Here is a 23,326-nt window from a genome sequence, read left to right on the forward strand (position 1 = left end):
AAATTCCATAAAAAACAAAGGAATCACACTGTATACACTTAGCAACATAGCAATTCATACCAAGCATCAAGAAAAGAGTATAAAATCAACTGCAAAAAGCATTCAGTTGAGCATGGTTAATTTTTTAAGGTTTGGTTATCTGAAATTGGCAACACTGGCCTAAATATTATCTTTACTATTTAAGTTTGATTTTGGTAAGAACTAGAACTTGGGTAAAGTTTTGTAGACAACTTATACACACACACACTCATCATAATTTGGTATTTTCCAAATATGCTTAATGAAAAGAATCATTAGCAAATATATCCAGTTAACTTTTTGTTTTTTCTTTTATGTATATAGTTGCAAGTCAGTAATTTATTCTAGTATGTGACAGCTTTGCTACATTTTATTAGAGACGGGGTTTCACCATGTTGTCCAGGGTGGTCTGAAACTCCTGAGCTCAGGTGATCTGCTGGCCTCAGCCTCCCAAAGTGCTGAGATTACAGGTGTGAGCCACCATGCTCAGCCTATACTTTATTTATCTGGTTGCATGCACAACTTGTATCATAGAGCAGCAAACATTTATGGCCATGATTATAGCTACCCAATGCTAACTCTGCCAACAGAAAGTTTGTGGTGTTGGTTGTGGTTGTGATTGTTGATGAGCCATAAGCTGATTTATGTTCAGCCTTTCCTTTTTTTTTTTTTTTTTTTTTTTTGTAAATGAGACAACAAATTGATCCATTTATAAATAAAGTTCTCTATTCGTTTTTCCACTGGAAATCTTCATAAAGTGGAGAAGAATGCAGCTGCCCCCTTTGGGGCACTCACTTCCAGTGTGTTTGCACGCTCCTTCTTCACCTGAATGCATTCAGCAGCTGACTCTCCCCCAAGCCCTGAATCACATTCCTCAGTCAACATGTAACTGCCTTGACCAGTAGATTGGAGATGTGGTCAGAAAGCTGACAGCACTTTAACTCAAACTATGGCAGCAACCAGGTGAAAGTTGGAAGCCTCCTCCATCACTCTGTTTTCCTAGACTTCTGTCAACAGGAAAGCAAACGCAGAGAGGAGCGAGGCCTCGGGCAGCATGTGCGTCTGGCCAGGAAGGGGGTGCTTTCTCAAACAGAATCCACCTTTACCAGATTCTTGTGGGTCATCAGTGGAGACGGTTTGCATTTGACCCTATCTGCCACATCGTTGGAGCTATCCACAAAGAACATCTTGGCTGTACAGAGCGAGACGATGATTCTCCTGTATTCCTCCCTGAAGTTTTGGTTCAGCAGCCCGTATATAATGGCATTGAGGCAGCTGTTGAAATACGCCATGTAGTAACTGGCCACAAACAGCCACTCCGGGATCCTGGGCACCATGCTGGCCGGGTCGGAGGCCACGGCCAGACCAATGAAGTTCAGGGGAGCCCAGCAAACAGCAAAGAGCACGAACACCACAAACATGGTGACGAAGTTCCTCAAGTCCTGTGGTTTCAGCCTGGGCTTGTGGTCAGGCTTCACCCTGCGTCGGACCTGGAGAACCAGGATCCATATTCTCAGGTAGCAGAAGGTGACAATGACCATGGGGACGAGGAAGTGGAAAACCACCAGGGCGACAGTGTAGGCAGAGCTGACGGGCTGCGCGAAGGTGCAGGAGTAGATCCTGGGGTCGTACTGGAGGGTCCCAGCGCGGAGGTTGGGCAGGACGGCCGCGAGCGTCAGGAGCCAGATGAGGAGCACGTAGCAGAGCGAGTTCTTGCTGCTGTACAGTTTGTCGTAGCGGAGGCTGTGGCAGATGTAGCAGTAGCGGTTGATGGCAATGCCGGTGATGTTGAAGATGGAGCCGATGACGCTCAGGCCCATCAGGAACCCACTGACTTGGCAGTGCAGGTGCCCCAGGTTCCACCCGTTGTTAAATATCGAGGTCAGCACCAACGGGTATGGATAAACGGCCACTACCAGGTCTGCCACTGCTAAGCTCACCACGAAGATGTTTCCTGAAAGAGAAACGTTTAGGAAACATCCATCAACGATAGACTGGGTAAAGAAAATGTGGCACATATACACCATGGAATACTAGGCAGCCATAAAAAAGGATGAGTTTGTGTCCTTCGCAGGGACATGGATGAACCTGGAAACCATCATTCTCAGCAAACTGACACAAGAACAGAAAACCAAACACCGCACATGCTCACTCGTAGGTGGGTGTTGAACAATGAGAACACGTGGACACAGGGAGGGGGGCATCACACACTGCAGTCAGTTGGGGGAACTGGGGGAGGGACAGCCAGGGTTGGGGAGGGATGACAAGGGAGAAATGCCAGATATAGGTGATGGGGAGATGAAGGCAGCAAACCACCTTCCATGTATGTACCTATGCAATAACCCTGCATGATCTGCACATGTACCCCAGAACCTAAAGTACAATAAAAAATTAATAAAAATAAAAAACCAAATGCAGTGAATAGCAGTTCACACTGGGTTTCCTTTACAATTGCTAAACAAGAAGCTGCTCCTGTACTCTGATGACCTGATGTCACAGCGGCCACCGCCCTGCAGATGAAGTGGAGGCCGTTCCAGCAGGAAGCCAGCCCACTGCCACCCGTCACACCAAGTCCAAGGTTCACACGTTCCCAGCTCCCCAGAACACGGCCTGTTCCATGCTCAAAACAGCTGTCTTTCAAAACGTTGGTTTCTCTTCTCTTGAATTAAAAGTCCTGAGATCAGAAAACTTGCATTCCATCGGTTGTTCTAGAGCCTTCTACATCACCTGAGAAATCTCATATCACATTATTTCTCAAGCCAGCCACAACTTCCTTAAGTTCCAAGTCTTCACTCCCTCTCTAGTCCTTCAGCAGCTCTCAATGGGCCTCTAGCTTCTGTTCATCCCACAGCACAGGAATTGAAAGAGGGCTCTGTTGTCAGCTGTCTGGATGAGAACGTGGCTTCGTTCCTACTGACTGTCCAACAGGGGCAAGTTACTTGACCTCACCAAGCTTCCGTTTCCTCTCCTAGACGATGGGATAATGAGCATCTTCCTCTCCAGGCAGTGCTGAGCATGAGATGTCATGATCTGTGACCAGTACCATAGACAGTGTCTTACACCATAGAAACGTTCAGGTTCTACGACTCCCTCACCTTGGACCAAAGGAAAATGCAGAAATTCTCTTTAGATTTTTATGAAGAACTTACGTTACAAAACTTAAACCCTAGTCTAATTGATACTTTTCTAAATTAATATAACACATATTTAATTATAGAAAAATTAACTCTAGTCGTTTTTAGGGGGGGACAGAGTCTTGCTCTGTCACCCAGGCTGGAGTGCAGTGCTGTGATGTTGGCTCACTCCAGCCTCCGCCTCCAGGGCTCAAGCGATCCTCCCTCCTCAGCCTCCCAAGTAGCTGGGACCACAGGTGCACACCACCACACCAAGCTGACTTTTGTATTTTCGTAGAGATAGGGTTTTGCCATTTTTCTCAGGCTGGTCTTGAATTCCTGGGCTCAAGCCATCCACCCACCTCAGTTTCCCAAAGTGCTGGAATTACAGCTGTGAGCCACTGCTCCCAGGTACATTAGTCCAATTTTAAGAGATGTTCTGCAAAGACGGTTTTTCTTTAGAGGCTCTTCGGCCTCTGTTTCTTACTATTCCTTCTGCCTCCAATTGCTCCTCACAACAACTTTCTAAATGCTGCCTGTTCTCCCAAGTCTATCTCAAATAGAAATGCCAGAAGCCCTTGCTCATTTGCTCACCTAGAGGTAAGAGCTTCCTCCTCTGAAAGCTCTTTATATACTGCTTTGTACTCAGATTAAATTATAATACATTCAATTCAACTTACATATTAAATGCATATATTTGGGGCAGGGGACACAGGAATTGAGAGGCAGGAAACGCCAAAAATATTACACTAGAGTAAGCAGCAACACCAGAGTACACACAGAGCCAGAAGCAGTGAGGAAAGGGGCGCACTAGATGGGGACGGAGGGAACCCTGGGGGGGAGACACAGCAGCTTTTGCCCCCCGTCCTATTGGCCTGCAAGCCAGGCTTCCCTGCGTCTCCAGACTGTGGACCTCCTGAGTACACTTCCTCATATTTGCATCCTAGGCTGCACCCAATATGGTGACTTTTGCTCATACGCTTGATGAGTTAATGAAACTGTCACCTCCCAACATGTGAAATGAAACAGCCCATAGCAGTCATGATGAAAGAAAGATAACATTTGTGCCATTTATTTAGAAATTTCTGATAAAGTATTATAAAAGCAAATTCTTTAAAAATTGGTTGTATTCATCCAAATTTAAGTTACGAAGGCAAATTTATTTTTCCCACAGATCACTTTCAATTAGCGTCCAAACATTTAAATTCCTAAGAGGCCTATTTTAATAAATTCTCAGTTCAAAATGTTTAATGCCTTAAAAGTATCTATAATATGTGAAATTCTGTTTCAAATTAAACTGTCATTGTAACAGCACACTTTTGCCCACAGTGTCATGATGACAAACTGGCCTAATAGAGATTTATTTTTAAAAGAGCTTAAAAATAAAATCACAAATGATGTCATAAATTTCTTTCATGGCTCTAATACTCTGCTTCATTTATTTTATAGTAATTACATTGCATTACTGTTCAAGTAATTACGTTAATTAAACCATTAGTTTAATTTTCTTTGAATTTATCCCATTTTACAAATGCTTGGTGGAAATTAATGAAGCCACAGCCTCCACACGGGAGCAGCTGTCAGGTAGCTCCCATAAAGCTTTAGCAGGTGCTTCTGTGTGCATGGGGTGTGTGCGGTGTCCGGGGTAGAAGGGGAAAGGGAATTTCCTCTTTTCTTTTAGGAACTTCACCAGATAAGAGTCATTAAATCATCTAATCATAACCATATACATTATAAGTTCATCTATTCCATCCTCAAATCTATCTAACTCGAGACATTTGGACAATCCACCCATTTATACAGCAATCCCGGACTGTATGCAACAAGCTTCATAATGCATTCTGAAATGGAAAATAGTGTCTGTTCATGGGTAATGATTTCTTCTCTGTGGGATTTAGTTCCAATCCTTACTGTGGCAGAATCACAGAATCATACGATGTCAAGATTGAGAGACGTGTTAGTGACCTCCCTGGATAATTCCTAGTTTTTAAAGATGAGAAAACAAAAGTGTAGATTTCAATTGGATGAAATTGGACGGCTGCTTCATGAAAGAGTCAAGATCATACCAGTGCTATTAACTGGTTAGTTTTGTTCGATGTTATTTCCCTGAGAAATCTCCTGTACTCCTACGTCCACATGTGACTCAGAAATTGGGCCCTGTGGCTAAGTCCTGAGCTAGATGGGCAAGGACTTGGAAGAAACACAATTAGAGAAAAACAGTTACAGGCTCTGGAGAAGGCATAGGCACACAGGCCTCTCAGAATGGACTCGCAGTGTGACGCTCTTTGTGTCCTGATGATACAACCTGTGGATATCAGTTATCTGTCCTCGGCCAGCAGTCCTTGACCAATGGGCTCACAAAGGTGTCACGACAGCAAGGATAGAAGTTATTCATGATCTCAGCAACGGATTACTCCTCACGAAAACTGATGCAGATACAGCCAGCTGCACTGCTGCGTGTCCAGCCTGCCAAGAGTGAAGATCAGCACCGACAGAGCACCACTCCCTGGGGAAGTCAGCCAGATGCTGCTGGTATCTGGATTACATACTACTTCCATCACCGAAAGCAGCAGTGCTTTGTTCTGACTGGAAGAGAAGTGTACTCTGAATATGGCTTTGCCTTTTTATACCTTTACAAGCCCTTAAATCTTCCTAACATCCATAGACTTACAGGAGGCCTTATCCATTATTATGGTATTCCTCATGGCATTGCTTCTGACTAAGGAATTCATCTGACTGCAAATGAAGTATAGTAATGGGCGATGTCCTTGAAATTTACTGCACTTAACAGGTTTTCCATCTTAAAACAGCTGACCTGACAGATTGGTAGAATGGTTTTTGAAGGATCAGTTTTGGCAGCAGGTGGGTGAGCCTAGGGTACAGACCCCTACCGTGTGGTACCTGCTCTAAATCAGTGGTCAATGTAGAGTGTTCTTCATCCCATGGCCAGGATTCTTGGATCAGAAAGTCATGGGTGGAAATGGCAGTTCACCTTCTCAAATCACCCTGGTGATACCCTAAACCAAAATGTTTGCTTCCTTTCCCCGAAACTTCAGGTTTCGCAGAGCCCGTCACCACAGCAAGCCTGGGCTCCAGGCTGCTTCTGCTCACCCTCTGTCTTTCACGGGCTAAGGCTTGGCCCAGGCTGCCCTCACCAGGCTGGCTCATGTCTCCCCAAAGTGCCTGTGAGTGCTGGGTGCCTGCATTTGACAAGGACAGCACCCTTCCCCAGAGACTGCCTTCAGTGACCAAAGAGCCACTGATACAGGGGTAGAAACGACCAGTCCCTTCACCTCAAGCAATGGCAACTCTCCTGCACTGATGCCCAGCGGCCCCAACTTATGGATCAGGACAAGTCTAGGTTTACCTGAGATCCCATCCCTGCGTGACCCTTTCCCCGGCCCTGGTCTGCTTTTCTCTCTTTCTTACAAGCTCCCCGGAGAGGGCTCCCAAAGCGAAGCATGAGTACCAAGCCTCTGTCTCGAGTTCTGCTTCTAGCAAACCTGAAGCAGATCTTCAGCTCTGTGATGAAGCTGGGTGGTTTCCTAAAGAGCTCACTGGCTTCTTGGTGGGAAAAAGAAGCTATTTACGATGGTGCCTTCCAGAAACAAGCCAACCGTCCTGGGTAGCAGTCACAGGCTGTAGCTGCTTCCTGGCGCTGCTCTTCTGTGCTTCCATCCTCACTACGTGTGCATCTGCTCCCAATGTCAAGGCAACGTGAAACCACACACGTGCCCAGCAGCTTGTCTCCTTCTGAGACTAAGGTCCTCACTGTGGACATGAACCTTTGCACTCTCACGGTGAGCACAGAGCCTGGTGCGTAACAGGTGCTTGGAAATCGTTTCCTGAATGAATTCATGCACCCTTGGCCTCTGAACTGCACCCTCAGAAAAGCAGAAATTACTTGCTCTTCTGCTCGTATCCACTAAGATGCTGGTTTTCTCAGTAGGCTAATATTCACTCCTCCTTCATGCACTCCTGTTTCAGCCTGGACTTTAACCATGTGGAAAGCAAGATCAGAGGGCCCCTGAATTCCTGTTCCTGAAGACTATATGAAACTGAGGGTGCCTGAACTGGCCCCAGGACCAGTCTGGTTTAATAAAGAACTATTTACAAACTTGGTCTGTAGTTTTTAAAATTCCATGTGCATACATGTTAACTGTATGACAAGGGAAAGCTGAGCACTGCAGGTGTGTAAGGAATATTCTCTGGCGGGACAAGGGAAAGGGAAGGGCCTCCCTTCGAGGCATCAAAGCACACACTCAGTGTTTTAGATTCTACAGTGTAAAAGGACTATCCCTTAGAAACTTGTCTTTTCAGATTACTAGAGGCAGAGTGCACCATGAGTTTAGAAACAAAACCCCGAGTCAGATCCTGGCTGTGTCACCTGCTAAGGTGACCTGGGGTAAGTCACAGCTTCTCACAGCTGCAGTCACTTAATATGGAATAGACCAAGCTGCTTAGGGCTGTGGCGAGGATCTGAAAGCGTGTGGTCCGTCTTCCTTTGCAGGATCACTCCCTCATGTCTTATTTCTATTCCCCTGTGATGGAAGCCACACGTGTGGCTTCACGGAATGTTCCTCCCTGGCACGATATCCTGGCTAGGGGGTATCCTCCCTGATGCCTGCAATAAACCAGGGGTCTCCCCATAGCTGACGAGCCTCCTCTCATCCCCTGCCTCTCCTGCCATCGGCCTCACTGCTCCCCTCCACCTTCCACACACAGCTCTCCACAGCCACACGTGACAACTCATCACCCTGCAATATCCAGGCTTAAACAGCTCCACAGGATTCAGTGACATTCTTGGCGACTGCTTCTCTCAGCCTTTCACTCCATAAACCTTCGAAATTATAATATCCTGTTAATGTGACACGTCGGCCACATCATACCCCACTGACGAGACACGCCGTTCACATCACACCCCACTGATGAGACACGCTGTCCACATCACACCCCACTGATGAGACACGCCGTCCACATCACACCCCACTGATGAGACACGCCGTCCACATCACACCCCACTGATGAGACACGCCATCCGCATCACACCCCACTGATGAGACACATCATCCACATGACACCCTATTCATGGGACACACTGCCCACCATGCACCATGTTCATGCAACACACCATCCACCTCGCTCCCTGTTCATGTGACAATCAGCATCATACCCAGTTCATGAGACACACCTGACGCCCTGTTCACGGGACACGCCATCCTCCCCACACCCTGTTCACGGGACTCGCTATTGTTTGAACACACTATTCCGTCTGAGCACCTCGGGGCTCCCTCGCCTCCTGGACTCTATGTGTCCTCCTGGCTCTTCCCTCTCTCTCCACCCCTCTATGTCTCCAGTTCCCCGTCCTGGTCTCTCACTTGAGTGTTGACTATCTGCTGCTGTGGAGAAAGTTAATAGAATTGGCGCTGCTTTATGTTGCACACAATATTATGCCCTGCACACATGACATTGTACACGGTATTGTGTATACACTGTATACACAAGAGACCAAGGACACTGAAGCATCATTAAGAAGTCATACACATCCCTGCTTCTTCCAGTTTGGATTTCAGTCCATGTGAAAGGTGAACACCCCGCAAAGAATTCTGCTTATTTTCTAAGTGCAGTTACTACCTTCTGAGAAGGGTGATCTAATGAGGCATTTGTAACATGTAAAACAACCACAGTACAGCCTGATCCGTTCCACCTTCACCCTTAAACTGAAGAGGAATTACTAATGCTGTACATTTATTCATCTTAGAGAACTTAGGGTAAAACTTCAGCAAAAACAAAAACATAATACTTCAGCCACATTAACAGGCAATCAAAAAAAAAAAAAACTACATGAACTCTCTAGGGTAGGAGTCTTTTTTCCGTAAGCACTTTTCTGAACCTTGAAGGGGAAAACCCCTTCTTAAATAAACAGATTAATTGCACTATACAATAACGCTAAATTGCTAAATCCAGGAGTTTTATTAAAAATGGTACAATCATAATAGTACCTATTTATATATTAAAGTTAAATTAATAAGAGGAAAATAAGTTAACACTATAAAAGTATAAAATATTCTCATAAAAGTAGTTTTTTAAAAGTTAAAAATATTAACTCTATTTTTATGTACTTACAGAGTATTTAAAGACCTACAGGTTGGGTGCGGTGGCTCACACCTATAATCCCAGCACTTCGGGAGGCTGAGGTGGGTGGATCACCTGAGGTCTGGAGTTCAAGACCAGCCTGATCAACAGAGAGAAGCCCCGTCTCTACTAAAAGTACAAAATTAGCCAGGCGTGGTGGCACATGCTTGTAATCCCAGCTACTCGGGAGGCTGAGGCAGGAGAATTGCTTGAACCCAGGAGGCATAGATTGCAGTGAGCCGAGATTCCGCCATTGCACTCCAGCCTGGGCAACAAGAGTGAAAGCTCTAGCAAACAAAAAAAAAAAAAAAAAAAACACACACCAAAAAAAACCAAACCTGTAAATGTGAAATATTGCACTCTATCTTAAAAATAAAAATATAGTTATCCATCAGAACCATAACTCTACACCAAGAATACTAAATAGCAAAAAGCATTCATTCTGCCTCTGGGCATGTTATATTTAAATCATAATGCACTTTAAGTATGCAGCAAGTCATTTAGTCCTTACAATATTAGTACTGTCCCAAGTTAACAAGGGAAGGAACTGAACAAACCAGGTCACGTGCCTTACTTCACACCAACGGGATGACAGAGCCAGGGTTTTACTCCAGGCATCTGGTTCCAGAGGCCATGTGCTTCAGAGGGAACATATCCCAAAAAAAATATGATCCATAATAGCACTGATCTTCCATAGATAAGGAATGCTTCATCCATAAAGATATATATATATATATATATATATATATATACGTAAAACAATATTTTTAAAAAAACGTACTTGGTAAAGACTATATGAGATACCTACACAGACATAACACAAATGAGAATAGTTGAAGGTACTCCAAACAGAGGGAACCATTAAAAGGCGCTAAAAAGAAAAGTAAGTAATGAAAGGAAAAAATACAATGAAAACTAACTGGCAAACAAAAGCTTAAAAGTAAAACTTGCAATTTAAACCACGTCTTAAAATAAAAATGAACGAACCAGAATTTTCTCTTGAAACAAAATCGTGTCCTGAGCTCTTTACTCTATAGATGGACATAGGAGGCAACCAACAAACATTTAAATAAAGAAGAAGGGAATGAACACATGAAGGATGAAAGCACATTATCCCTTTGAAGACCATAGGTGTTTCATATTCCTAAATGTGTTAGGAAAATCAAAGAAGAAATACTAATTACTGATCATACATTTTTATAATCCACCACTTAATGACTACGTGAGAAAACAAAAATGCAAGTTAGCAGGCTAGTTCTCCAGCAGGTGTTTCTTCAAGACATAATGCCAGTGTGTTGCTCTCTCACAGTTATGCTGTGTCAGTTTCTATCACTGATCAGTTTCTCTGAAATTCCCTCACTGATTCTGTCTCAGTCTGCTGCTATTTCACATGTGAGCTAGTTTTCACACCTCCCTAGTTATTATGTTATTCTCTCATCCTAAGATAACAACTTTAAAAAATTCTTATGATTGCTTTAAGCTCCAGCTACCATCTACCAACCAACTTTTGCATTTCTCTTGAAAAGGTTTTCTGCTATATAAATATGCTCCTATTTTCATACCTTTGTACTCCATGTCTTATCTTTGTTTGAAAATAAAAAGAATACAAGTTTCTAAAGTGCCTTGATAGAAAGTAATCTCTTTGAAAGTAGGAGCCACGTCTGACCCAAGCTCAGCATAGGACCTTGGATTTTGACAAACCCTCAAAAATTTACCAACCATTTACATTCGCCTTATACAGTAGGAATGCAAGAAGCATTTACCCAGATAAATATGCAATTCAATAAGCACCAGAACTACTCAGTATCAAAGCAAGTGAGCACGCTTTTAAATCATAAGCTTAACAACTCAATTTCACCTCCATTAACCTGAATAATATTCAGCACTATGTAGATGCATTTCATTTTTGTCTATTCTTTTGAGACTGATTCCTTCAATGTGATTGCCAAAAGTGTATGGCTCTGTAGAAAGACAAGTATTTGAGCACTTCATCCAGAAAAATCTGGAAGTTTATTTCTTATGTGCGCACTATTTAACTCAAAATCACTGAGATGTCACATACAGCCCTCAGGTCTCTGGTCAACTTGATTATTTGAGAGGGGCAGAAATGAGGCTCCTGATTAAGGCACTGTCTCCATGAAGAGCAGAGAGGGCACCAACGAAACAGGCAGAGTTCTGTGCATGCATAATCGCTTCTTTAACAACAATCCACTAATTGCCTCTTTGGTACTAGAAAATTCTAAAGAAGTATGTGAATTTCCATTTTAGAAAAAAATGGTATTTCTGTCAGTGAGGCAACTTACAGATACTTAGGAAGAAGGGGAAAACTCAAGGCACCTTGTAAGGATGCTACCTTTCACTTCAACTATTCTGGTTCTTTTTTTTAATTGCATTTTAGGTTTTGGGGTACATGTGAAGAACATACAAGATTGTTGCATAGGTACACACATGGCAGTGTGATTTGCTGCCTTCCTCCCCTTCACCTATATCTGGCATTTCTCCCCATGCTATCTCTCCCCAACTCCCCACCCCCGGCTGTCCCTCCCCTATTTCCCCCGACAGACCCCAGTGTGTAGTGCTCCCCTCCCTGTGTCCATGTGTTTTCATTGTTCAACACCCACCTATGAGTGAGAACATGCAGTGTTTGATTTTCTGTTCTTGAGTCAGTTGGCTAAGAATGATGGTTTCCAGGCTCATCCATGTCCCTACAAAAGACACGAACTCACCGTTTTTGATGGCTGCATAATATCCCATGGTGTATATGTGCCACATTTTCCCTGTCCAGTCTATCATCGATGGGCATTTGGGCTGGCTCCAAGTCTTTGCTATAACAATTTATAATCCTTTGGATATATACCCAGTAATGGGATTGCTAGGTCAAATGGAATTTCTATTTCTAGGTCCTTGAGGAATCACCACACGGTCTTCCACAATGGTTGAACTAATTTACACTCCCACCAACAATGTAAAAGTGTTCCTATTTCTCCACATCCTCTCCAGCATCTGTTGTCTCCAGATTTTTTAACGATTGTCATTCTAACTGGCATGAGATGGTATCTCAGTGTAGTTTTGATTTGCATTTCTCTAATGACCAGTGACAATGAGCATTTTTTCAGCCCAAAATCTCCTGAAACCGATAAGCAACTTCAGCAAAGTCTCAGGATACAAAATCAATGTGCAAAAATCACATGCATTCCTATACACCTATAACAGACTTAAAGAGAGCCAAATCAAGAACAAACTGCCATTCACAATTGCTACAAAGAGAATAAAATACCTGGGAATACACCTAACAAGGAACGTAAAGGACCTCTTCAAGGAGAACTACAAGCCACTGCTCAACGAAATAAGAGAGGACACAAACAGATGGAGAAACATTCCATGTTCATTGTTAGGAAGACTCAATATCGTGAAAATGGCCACACTGCCCAAAGTAATTTACAGATTCAATGCTATCCCCATCAAGCTTCCAATGACCTTCTTCACAGAACTGGAAAAATCCACCTTAAACTTCATATGGAACTAAAAGAGAGCCCGCATAGCCAAGTCAATTCTAAGCAAAAAGAACAAAGCAGGAGGCATCACACTACCAGACTTCAAACTATACTACAAGGCTACAGTAATCAAAACAGCATGGTACTGGTTATTCTTTTTAAACGGTGCTAATGAAGAAGGGGCAGAATGAGCTCCAAAGACTATGAAGATTTAAAGTAACTGCCAAGGCATGATACTTTTCAATGCAGATACTTTTAAAACAAAGCCATCAAATGGCAGTAAATACTAATAGCAGGAGGTTTAATCTAGGACTATTTTATCCTTGGTTAACTTCCAAAATTGCCAAGAGAAAAATGATGCTGAAAGCCAGCAAAAGTAAACTCTGTCTTATCTGTGATTAATTTAACACTGAAAATTCCTGCCAGGAACACTTTCTTATGAAATGAATAGCTGGAAGAACCAAAGATCAGACCCAAATTCAATCATGTGTTTGAGAGTCTGAAACTACTGTCATAAGGTTTACGGGGGATTCTGGGAATTACTTTTGACACATTTGTAAAAACTTCGGGTTCCATAACAATGTACTATATAAACCAGGATAAAAACTCATAGAAATCTGAACAACAGCTAAGCATACAAGGGGGAAAAAAAAAAAATCAATAAAATGTCTCTAAAAGTAAAAAATGGCCTTGAATCAATAATTTCAAATATTGCGTAAAGCCACAGGAAGGAAGCTGCAACAGTACCAACAAGAAATCTCTCAGACAGGAGATGGCATGAAGCATGGGCTTTGCTTATAATCATTTTCCACATCTCTACAGTACAAGTTACGTCCTAAGGTTTTGAATGGCAGCATGCTTGCCCAAGAAAGCTACTGCAGCGTCTAGAGCTGATTCACTTAAAGTTAGAGAACAGCTGAATATTGAAATAATCAGTCCTTAAATCTCAAGCTTACTTGCTGCAGAGAGATAATGGTTATTATGAAAGGGAAAACTCAGACAAGGAAGATTTTGTGTATTTTGCATAATGTCACCAGTGGGAATTTGATTCTAAACCATTTCTGGCTGATTTCACTTTCTTCCCATTCACATTGTCTACTTGTCTGTTTTTTAAAACATACACTTAAAAATATATGAACATTTAAAAAATAAAAAATAACCTAAAAAGAACTAATCACCAGATGCATACTAGTAATAACATAATAATACTATTATTTACACATCAAAACGATGGGTAGATGGGTAGGTAGGTGGGTGGGTGGATGGGTGGGTGGGTGGATGGATGGGTGGATGGGTGGGTAGATGGGTGGATGGATGGGTGGATGGGTGGATGGAAGAATGATGGGTAGGTGGATAGATGGATGGGTGGACGGGTAGATGGACGGGTGGATGAATGGGTTGGTGCATGGGTAGGTAGGTGGACTGATGGGTAGAATCTAAGTTTATCCTTCTAGTATCCATATAAAATAAGTGGTGTCTTAAAACAGCCCTGGTACATTTAAGATTTGAAACAGATCTCTTGAGGCCCAAAGTCCAAATTCACTCCATACTCTGTGTATCCTCTCTGAGTGGTAACGCAGAATGGATAAATATAACATTCTATAGAGATCTGAATTTTGTGCAAGAGAGGCTTAGCACAGGCCCAGTGTCAGCCATCCAGCCAGAGGACCATTCTGGGAAACAAATTTTTTTTTAACATTTACTGACATTTAAGCCTACTGCGCATGCAGATTAAATAAGAATAAACTGCTTTTGACAGGTATCTTTCTAAAATGCATTATACCTCTGTCTTCTTAAGTAGAACATGCCACACACGATGACACCTCTCCTTGATGGATCAGGTGATAATTAATAAATATGTCAGTGCACTGCGCTGCTTTCAGGAGCAGTTAGTCGTGAGCAGGGTTATTTGCATCTTCAAAATTTCAGCACAGAAGGTCGTGCTTGTTCTATTTTTCAAACCTGCTTTTAATGAGTCTATTTCAACGCATGCTGCTGGCTATTATGTGCCATTTCTTTAAATGTGTCAATCTTCCTCCTAATTTCCTGCTCATAATCTATAGGGACCTAGACACTAGCATCACAGTTTGGTAGCACTCTGAGTTAGAACAAATCCACTGTGGGTGAGAGCCTGTCACTTTTGCTCATTTCCATTTATTGGCTGTATTCTACTTCTGTTAGATGGCCAGATAATTGAATTTTGAATAGACAAGATAGTATTGTACTCTTGCCTAATGCTGTTTAAAATAAGTTTTATTTAAGTATAACGTACATATAGAAAAGTACACGAATCATAGGTCTTTGGTGCAATGGTTTCCAACAAACAGAGCACACCCTTGTTAGGCGTACTCAGAAAACACCCCGACACGGTATTACGTGTTTTGTCCTTTTCAAAGTATTCTCATATGCGCCATTTCACTCAAGTCATTGCAACATTCTTGTGAGGCTAAACAGGTTGGTATCATCTGTAATTTGACATACGTGGAGAATGAAGTTTGGTATTTAGCTTCACTGATTTCTGAAATCAGAAAGCGCACAGCAAGGATCCAGTCCTAGCATTCCATTGCAGGAATTGTCCACTATGCTATCAAATGTACTCAGAAGATACGACATGGCAGACAAATTCTATTATCACATTTTGGACAAGAGCAGAGCGAATATTCTTTGGCGCCACAGATACTAGAGGATTTCTGCAGCCTGTGTCAGCTGTGGCTGTCCCGTGTCACCAGCACACAGGTTGCTAGCCATTTTTCATTTCTTCCCTGGGAAGTCAAATGTCAACACATTCCCCTGAGGGGACGAAGGTGGCATAAATCCCTGCAATTATACCTGCTTTCCACTGGAAAGTGAGAGCTCAAAGCTGAGATGCCTTCGCATTCTCATTTCTTCCATTCTCTTCTTCCCATCACTTCATCCTTAAAGCCAACCAAATTAATTCCGCTGAAAAATCATCAAAACTTCTAACAAGCATACCGAAACTTATGTTTGACTCAGCTATCCTTATCACTGCTCCAAATCACCAACCATTCTGAAATCCTCAAATGGCTGCAGCTGCACCTATAAACAAAAAGTCCCTATGATAAAAATACGGAACTTCTAAAGCTGTGTGATTAGGGCTCACTAGGGGTCTTCCAGGCAGCTACAGGAATGTAGTATTTTACGCGCTGTCCTCTTAAGGACACGCCTTAGCAAATAAAATACAAAGTGTGTGTAAGGAGCCCTTTTCTTAAGTTCTTCTTCAGAAAACACAAGAAGTAAAACTGTTCAGGCATGAACACTTTTGTTTTTTATTTTAGCTTTTTTTTTTTTTTTTTTTGACATGGAGTTTCACTCTTGTTGCCCAGGCTGGAGTGCACAGGCACAATATCAGCTCACTGCTACCTGTGCCTCCAGGTTCAATCAATTCTCCTGCCTCAGTCTCCCAAGTAGTTGGGATTACATGTGTGCGCCACCACACTCGATATTTTTTTTTGTATTTTTAGTAGAGACAGGGTTTCTCCATATTGGCTAGGCTGGTCTCAAACTCCTGACTCAGGTGATTCCCCCGCTTCAGCCTCCCAAAGTGCTGGGATTACAGGCATGAGCCATGGTGCTCCGCTGTGAACGCTTTTTAAATGAAAGGTTCTGCAGAATTCAAACTTCCCCAGTGCTGCAGGTGTCGCTAGCGAGGAAGTAGGCTGAGATGTGGAGACCAGCTCCGGGAACTGAACCCTGCTCCCACTCCCAGCCCTGTGAACAACGTGAAGCCTCAGTTTCTCCTCTGTAAGGTGAGTTAACAATGGCACCACACCACGAGGCGGCCCTGGGATTCAGTTATCCCAGTGCTCACAATCTGTTGGTCTAAAGAAAGCCGTTTTTATTGCTAGGAAGGAATGAGCCTCTTGAAGGCAGAATTCCTCCAGTTTAAGTCGATCACCTACGAAGTGAGCTTATTCAATTTACTAACTCAAACTCAATTCATATCACTAGGTGCTTATTAACTAATTTTCAAACTGAAAACTGCAAAATCATTACAGGGGAAAAAAGAAGGCAGGGGTGAGTGTCCCCAAAAGGAGCTAAACAAAATTAGAGCTTTTCTCAATTACGTGTTTAGAACAAAAATATTCATCTTGGCAGACATTTAAGTGCATGTTTTCTTGCCCACCCTTTCTCCCGAAGGTTCCTTCAAAAAAAAAAAAAAAAAAAGAAAAAAAAAAAAAACAACAACAACAACAACAAAGACTAGTTTCTTCAGAGAACCGAGCATCTAATCAACACCTAGAGTCTGAACATCCGGTATCCTAAGAGCAAACTGTCCCCAGCTTCCCACCAGGACAAACCAGTTCAATTCATCGCTCAGAGGAAGAAGTAAATTTAACCCAAGCACAGAATTATCGGTAGTTGCATAATCCGTGTAAGGGCAGTCCCCCGGTCACACAGAACAGGAGACGGTGCCACTGCGCCTGCCTCCCCCGACACAGCCGCGTCCGTGTTCACAGTGACCCGTCTACCCGGAGGAGCTGCGGCTGCGGGCACAGCGTGCTCGGGGGCGTCTTTCCACCGCAGGTTCGCGGCCGCAGATCGCTCCGAGCAGCAAAACCACAGCGGCTGCTCCATCCCGTTGCCCACTTCTGCGTTTCCACGTTTCAACAAAGTTAGGAAAAGTAAACCACGTGTCAGACCACGCCGTGGACCCGTTCGAACGGTGCGGAGGCTGCTGGAGGAACTTCCCGCAGCCTGGACCCGGCGCGTCTCGATCGGGTAAACCCGAGACGGGACACCCGACCGCGGTGTCCCCCCTCGCAGGGCCGCGACTCGGGGTCACGCAAAGGCGCTTTCGCGGGCCGGCCGGAGGAACAGCAGTCTCCAGGGAGAAGAACGACTCCGAGCCCGCGGCGTTTGGGAAGCGCCCAAGGCGTGCGGAGCGCGGGTCCAGGGGCGCGGCGCGGGCCCTACCTGCGTTCCTGAGCTTCTTGTTCCGATACACGGACAGGATGACCAGGAGGTTGCCCAGGACGTCCACCACGATGGTGAAGATGAGGACGCAGGCCAGCGCGGACGCCAGCCACGAGGGCTGCGGCCGCGCTGCGTCCCCGCCGGGCCCCGGCCGCGAGGCGTTGGGCAGCGCGCTGCCGTTGCCGGGCATGGTCCCTGGCGCGTCTGGGCCGCCGCCCGCCCGGCCACTTTTCAAGGCTCCGCCCGGCGCTCCCGGCGCCCACGCCCCGTCCCGAGCGCTCCCCACGCCGCGCCCCGGACGCCCCGCGCCACGGCCAAGAACACCTGCTGTCCGCGGGAGCGCACCGGGACCCCCGCCTGCGGCCCGAACCCCGCACCGCGGGCCGACAGCGCCGCGCCCCGGGGACGGGGACCCAGAGGCCTTTCCTCGCGGTGGGGACACAGCGCGGCCACGCGTTCCGTTTCTTCTCTGGGGTGGGACTTTTCACCCAGCGGGGCCAGGCTGCCTGGGCTCAAATCCGACGCGGGATTGGGGCGAGTTCCCCAGTCGCCGGTGCCCCAGCTCCCTTATCTTCCTTATCTGCAAAATGGGAATAGATACTATCTCACTCGTTAGCCTCATAATCAGTACAACGTGAAAAGATCAAGGACTCTCTTCAGCTGTGTATTGCACCGTTTAACGTGGTGCTAGTCTCCGATAATGAAATGAGATTTTAAAGGAAAAACGTAAAAAGCAATACTTGGAGCTGATAAAAATGTATGTACTTTCTTAAGTACCCGTTAAAATGAGAAAGAATGCGCCATCAGATGGATCTGACACCTGCCAGCAATGTAAAAGTGCTAGGGAACGGCTTAACCAGCTGTGTGCAGTGAAGAGAAAACTTCATGGAAATCATGAAAGGGAATGGAAATAAACGGAGAAGTGCTCCTAGATTCAAAGCTTGAAATCGTCATTTTCCTCATATACTTTATTGCCAGCCCAAGAAAAATATCCAATAACCTAAAGTTCCTCTGAAAGAGTAAAAAGAAAGTGTAGGAAAAGGATTTGAGTAAGATGAACAGGGGAGAAGTATGACCTACCAGGATCAAAATGTGCATTAAAAATTATAATAAGTAGGCCAGGCACGGTTGCTCATGCTTGTAATCCTAGCACGTTGGAAAGCCAAAGTGAGAGCATCTTTTGAGCTCAGAGGTTTGAGGTTCAATGAGCAATGAGTGCACCAGTGCACTCCAGCCTAGGTGACAGAGCAAAAGCTTGTCTCAAAAAAAAAAGGCACTTTGGGAGGCTGAGGCAGACGGATCAGGAGGTCAGGAGTTCGAGATCAGCCTGACCAACATGATGAAACCCCATCTGTATTAAAAATACAAAAATTAGCTGGGCGTGGTGGTACGTGCCTGTAATCAGCTACTCAGGAGGCTGAGGCAGGAGAATCAGTTGAACCCAGCAGGTGGAGGTTGCAGTGAGCCGAGAGTACACCACTGCACTCCAGCCTGGGCGGCAAAGCAAGACTCTGTCTCAAACAAACAAAGAAACTAACTAAAACACACTGAGTTCATTAACAATTTGAAAAAGCACATAAAATAAAGATTTTATAAAGTTAACACTTCAGTGGGGCTGGGATAGATCTTAAAAACAAAAATGCATTAAAGAAAATGTAGGTAAATATACAAATCACTTGAGGTGGAGAAGCACTCTCTAAGCATGAAAAAAAAAAAAAAAAAAAAGGCAGGCAGGAAATATCCTCACCATAGAAAGGACCGGTAGCAGCTGCCATTGACAGCACCACTGACAGCGCTCCTCACTTCCCATCCCTGGCATCCGGACTTTACATCCATGGTTTGTACAGTGTGTTAATTCCACAAAGCTTGACTCTGCTGCGACCACTTTATGGATGAGACGTTAAGCAGTGCATCAATGTCACGCAGCTCGTAACAAGTGGAGGCAGAATCTGAACTCTGGTCTCTCTGACTGCCAAGCAAGGAACCTCATTACTAAGTGATACTGTTTCTCAGCCGCCATAGATTTGACCACAGAAATGTTAAAAGTCCTATATTCAAAAAATACCACACAAGTGAAAGCTAGATAAATTGGGGAAATGATTTGTGACACGTGTAAGAGACAAAGCATTAATGATCTTCATTATTGTCATGGTTTCAGTGTGTCCCCAGAATTGATGTGTGCCAAATTTGGTCCCCAGGGGAAGGTGGGGCCTTTAAGAGGTGATCAGGTCAAGAGGGTTATACCACTCTGTCTGACTGGGTTAATTCTGCAGGCATGAGTGAGTTCTTGCTCTCCTGGGACTGGATTAGTTAAGGTGAGAGTGGGTTTGTTCAAAAATTACCACTTAAGCCTGGGCGACGGAGACAGATCCGGCCTCAGAATAAAATAATCCAGCCCCAGGTATTGTGGTGTTCTTTAATAGCCATGGAAAACAGACTAAGACAATTATATAAAGTACTTTTTCAAATAATCCAGGGAAAAAAAAAATAGAAATCTATTTAAAGGTCATAATTAGACAAAAACTAAAAATTTGTGTGTAACCTCTTTTAGTAAAAAAATTAAATAAAAGAAAGTGTCCATTCCAGCTGTCACTTTAGAAAACATTGAACATTGGTAGTACCAAGAGTGGTTTGAAACGTGGAGATAAAGCATTCCTGTGCACTCGATATGAATGTTTTAAAACTGCACACCTGGCGCTAGTCATTTGACTAATAGAAAACAGCTGAACAAGTGTCCACATATGTCAGGTCACAGGGTTATTTCTCCCTTCATTGTTTGTCACATGTAAACCTCTTGTACTTGGGGCTTTGATACACGAATTTGTGAAATCAACAGATGAAATACAAAGGCATAGATGGCTAACTCTCCCGCAAAAGGGGTGGCATACATAATGGTGGGGTGCACCAAACAAAATTCCTCATCTTTCTTCCCTGGGGAATGAGAAAGGTGAAGCTGGGAAGCCGTGAACACTGAAAATAGTGGGGAAATTCCAGAAAACAAAGACCCAGAGAGGGAATGCCCGGACTCTGACTGCCAGCATGCCTGAACTCAGCATTCGAGGAACAGACCCAAAAGACGCAACTAGAGCCGAAGGCCTGAGCTGACGCTGGAGCTGCCGCACGAGAAGACAGCCGCAGTTCAAGCCTAGCCAAGAACACTCCCTACTGAGGAAGAAAAGAGTACTCAATGGAGAAAAATCATAGCGTCTAGAATACTACAGTTTAGCATTCATAATGTCCATGGTAGAATTCAAAATTATTATTATTATTATTATTTCCTAATTATTTATTTCATTGCATGTTAGGTTTTGGGGTACATGTGAAGAACATGCAAGATTGTTGCATAGGTACACACGTGGCAGTGTGATTTGCTGCCTTCCTCCCCATCACCTACCTCTGGCATCTCTCCCCTCGCTATCTCTCCCCAGCTCCCCACTGTCCCTCCCCTATTTCCCCCCAACTGACCCCAGTGTGTAGTGCTCCCCTCCCTGTGTCCATGTGTTCTCATTGTTCAACACCCGCCTAGGAGTGAGAACATGTGGTGTTTGATCTTCTGCTCTTCTGTCAGTTTGCTGAGAATGATGGTTTCCAGGTTCATCCATGTCCCTACAAAGGACCCAAACTCATAAAAATATAAAACATTATCATCTATCTATCAACTGTCTATGTATATCTATCTATCATCTATCTACCTATCTATTAATTGAAACACATTCTTTAAGATACAATGAAATCCAGTCCCTAAATGAACAAAATGTTGTAACTAACAAATCTCAACAGAGATATGGGAACCCTCATGAGAAAAACAGAAACAGTGAAAAAGAACCAAGGGGAAATTCTAGAACTTAAAAACATACCGTTTCTGAAATTAAATCTTTCCTCAGTGGACATCCTAGCCAAATGGAAATGACAGAGTAAGTATACTGAAAGACAAACCCACGGAAATTGTCCAACATGAAAAACACAGAGAAAAGATGTATTTGAAAATGAACAAAGCTTACAGTTCTTGTAGATTATATTAGCATACTAGCTGTAGAAATAAAATGGGGCAGAAAAAACATTAGAAGACATTATGACTGAAATTTTCCTGAATTTTAGGAAAGACATAAATTTGCACATGTAAAATGAATCCCAAGCAGCATAAACAAAAACAAGCACACTAAGGCACATGAGAGTCAGACTGCTAAAAGCCAAACATAAAAAGCAGTTTAAGTCACATATTACGTGCTGCTTAGCAATTAGTCCAACTAATGGCTGACTTCTCATCAGAAACTGTGCTACTGTTCTATTACTGTCATAATGAATTACCTTAATTAAATGAATTTAGAGACTTAAAACAACATCCATCTATTGTGTCATAGTTAAATAGGCCATAAGTCCAGGTACAAAGTAGCTCAGCTGAGCCCTCTGCTTAAGAGTCTTATGAGGACAAAACCACAAATAGTACAGCCGTTTCCTTCTGGAGGTTCTGGGGTAAGTTCTCTTCTGAGCCCATTCAAGTTGCTGGCAGAATGCAGTTTCATGTGGTGGTGAGGCTGAGCTTCTAGACGTTGGCTGCATTCCTTGGCTCATGGTCCCTTCTCTCATCTTCAAAGCCAACATGGTGGGCAGAGTCCCACTCACACTTCCAGTTTCTCTAACTTTATCTTCTTCTTCCTCTCCCCGTGCTCTAGCGGGAGGAAGTTCTCTGTTTTAAGGGCATATGTATTTAGATTGGGCCCAACTCGATAACCCAGGCTAATTTTTCTACCTAAAGGTCCATAGCCTTAATTCTATCTGAAATTCCCTTTTGCCATTGTCTCACTCCGCATTGTGTTGCTACAACAGAGGACCACAGACTGGGTCATTTACAAAGGAAAAAGGCAGGCATTTCCCATAGTTCTGGAGGCTGGGCAGTCCAAGGTCACCAATCCAATTCGCGTTTGGTGAAAGCCTTCTGCAGAAGGCAAGAGAGTAGACGTGAGAGAGGAAGAGAGCCACACTGGCTGTTGTAACAAGCCTGCTCTCCTGTGACCAAACCCACTCCCTCCGTAATGACATTAATCCACAAATGAGTGCAGGGCCCTCATGGCCTATCAGCTCCGAAAGTCTCACTTCCCAATGTCGTTGCACTGGGGATTAAGTTTCCCACACGTGAAGTTTTGGAGACACTTTCAAACCATCGTACCCTGTGATGTAACCTTTTCGCATGTTTGAGTGTTAGGGCGTGGACAGATTTGCCGCGTCATAATTCTCACCAACAGAAATCATGAGGACAAAAGAAAGTTGGAACACCGTCGTTTTTTGGTTTTTTTTGAGACGGAGTCTCGCTCTGTCACCTAGGCTGGAGTGCAGTGGCGTGATCTCAGCTCACTGGAACCTCCGCCTCCAGGGTTCAAGTGAATCTCTTGCCTCAGTCTTCCAAGTAGCTGGGACTACAGGTGGGTGCCACCACCACGCCCAGCTATTTTTTGTATTTTTAGTAGAGATGGCGTTTCACTGTGTTAGCCAGGATGGTCTCCATCTCCTGACCTCGTAATCTGCCTGTTGCAGCCTTCCAAAGAGCTGGGATTACAGTGCCCGGCTGGAACACCATCTTTAAAGTGGTAAAAGAGGCCAGGCACAGTGGCCTATGCTGTAATCCGAGCACTT

At 44.1% G+C, this 23,326-nt stretch overlaps 1 protein-coding gene across 1 annotated transcript; it reads right to left on the reverse strand.

Moving 5' to 3' along the window:
- Nucleotides 1-718: 718 nt before the first annotated feature.
- Nucleotides 719-18,044, reverse strand: MTNR1A (melatonin receptor 1A). Its single transcript, XM_032298875.1, has 2 exons — nt 17,696-18,044; nt 719-1,972 (listed from the first exon to the last, which is right to left on the reverse strand). Exons 1-2 carry the CDS (start codon nt 17,883-17,885, stop codon nt 1,104-1,106), a joined length of 1,059 nt encoding a protein of 352 aa, XP_032154766.1. The 5' UTR covers nt 17,886-18,044; the 3' UTR covers nt 719-1,103.
- Nucleotides 18,045-23,326: the final 5,282 nt, after the last annotated feature.

Source organism: Sapajus apella, unplaced genomic scaffold, assembly GCF_009761245.1.
Source record: "Sapajus apella isolate SASKATOON/1434 unplaced genomic scaffold, GSC_monkey_1.0 scaffold39, whole genome shotgun sequence".
NCBI lineage: Eukaryota > Metazoa > Chordata > Mammalia > Primates > Cebidae > Sapajus > Sapajus apella.

Excerpts from the sequence above, each read along its gene's own strand:
- MTNR1A (XM_032298875.1), bottom strand. The coding sequence starts at position 17,885 with ATGCCCGGCAACGGCAGCGCGCTGCCCAACGCCTCGCGGCCGGGGCCC. Across the intron at positions 1,973-17,695 it reads CAAGAAGCTCAGGAACGCAG|GAAACATCTTCGTGGTGAGC; the intron begins GTAGGGCCCGCG and ends TTTCTCTTTCAG.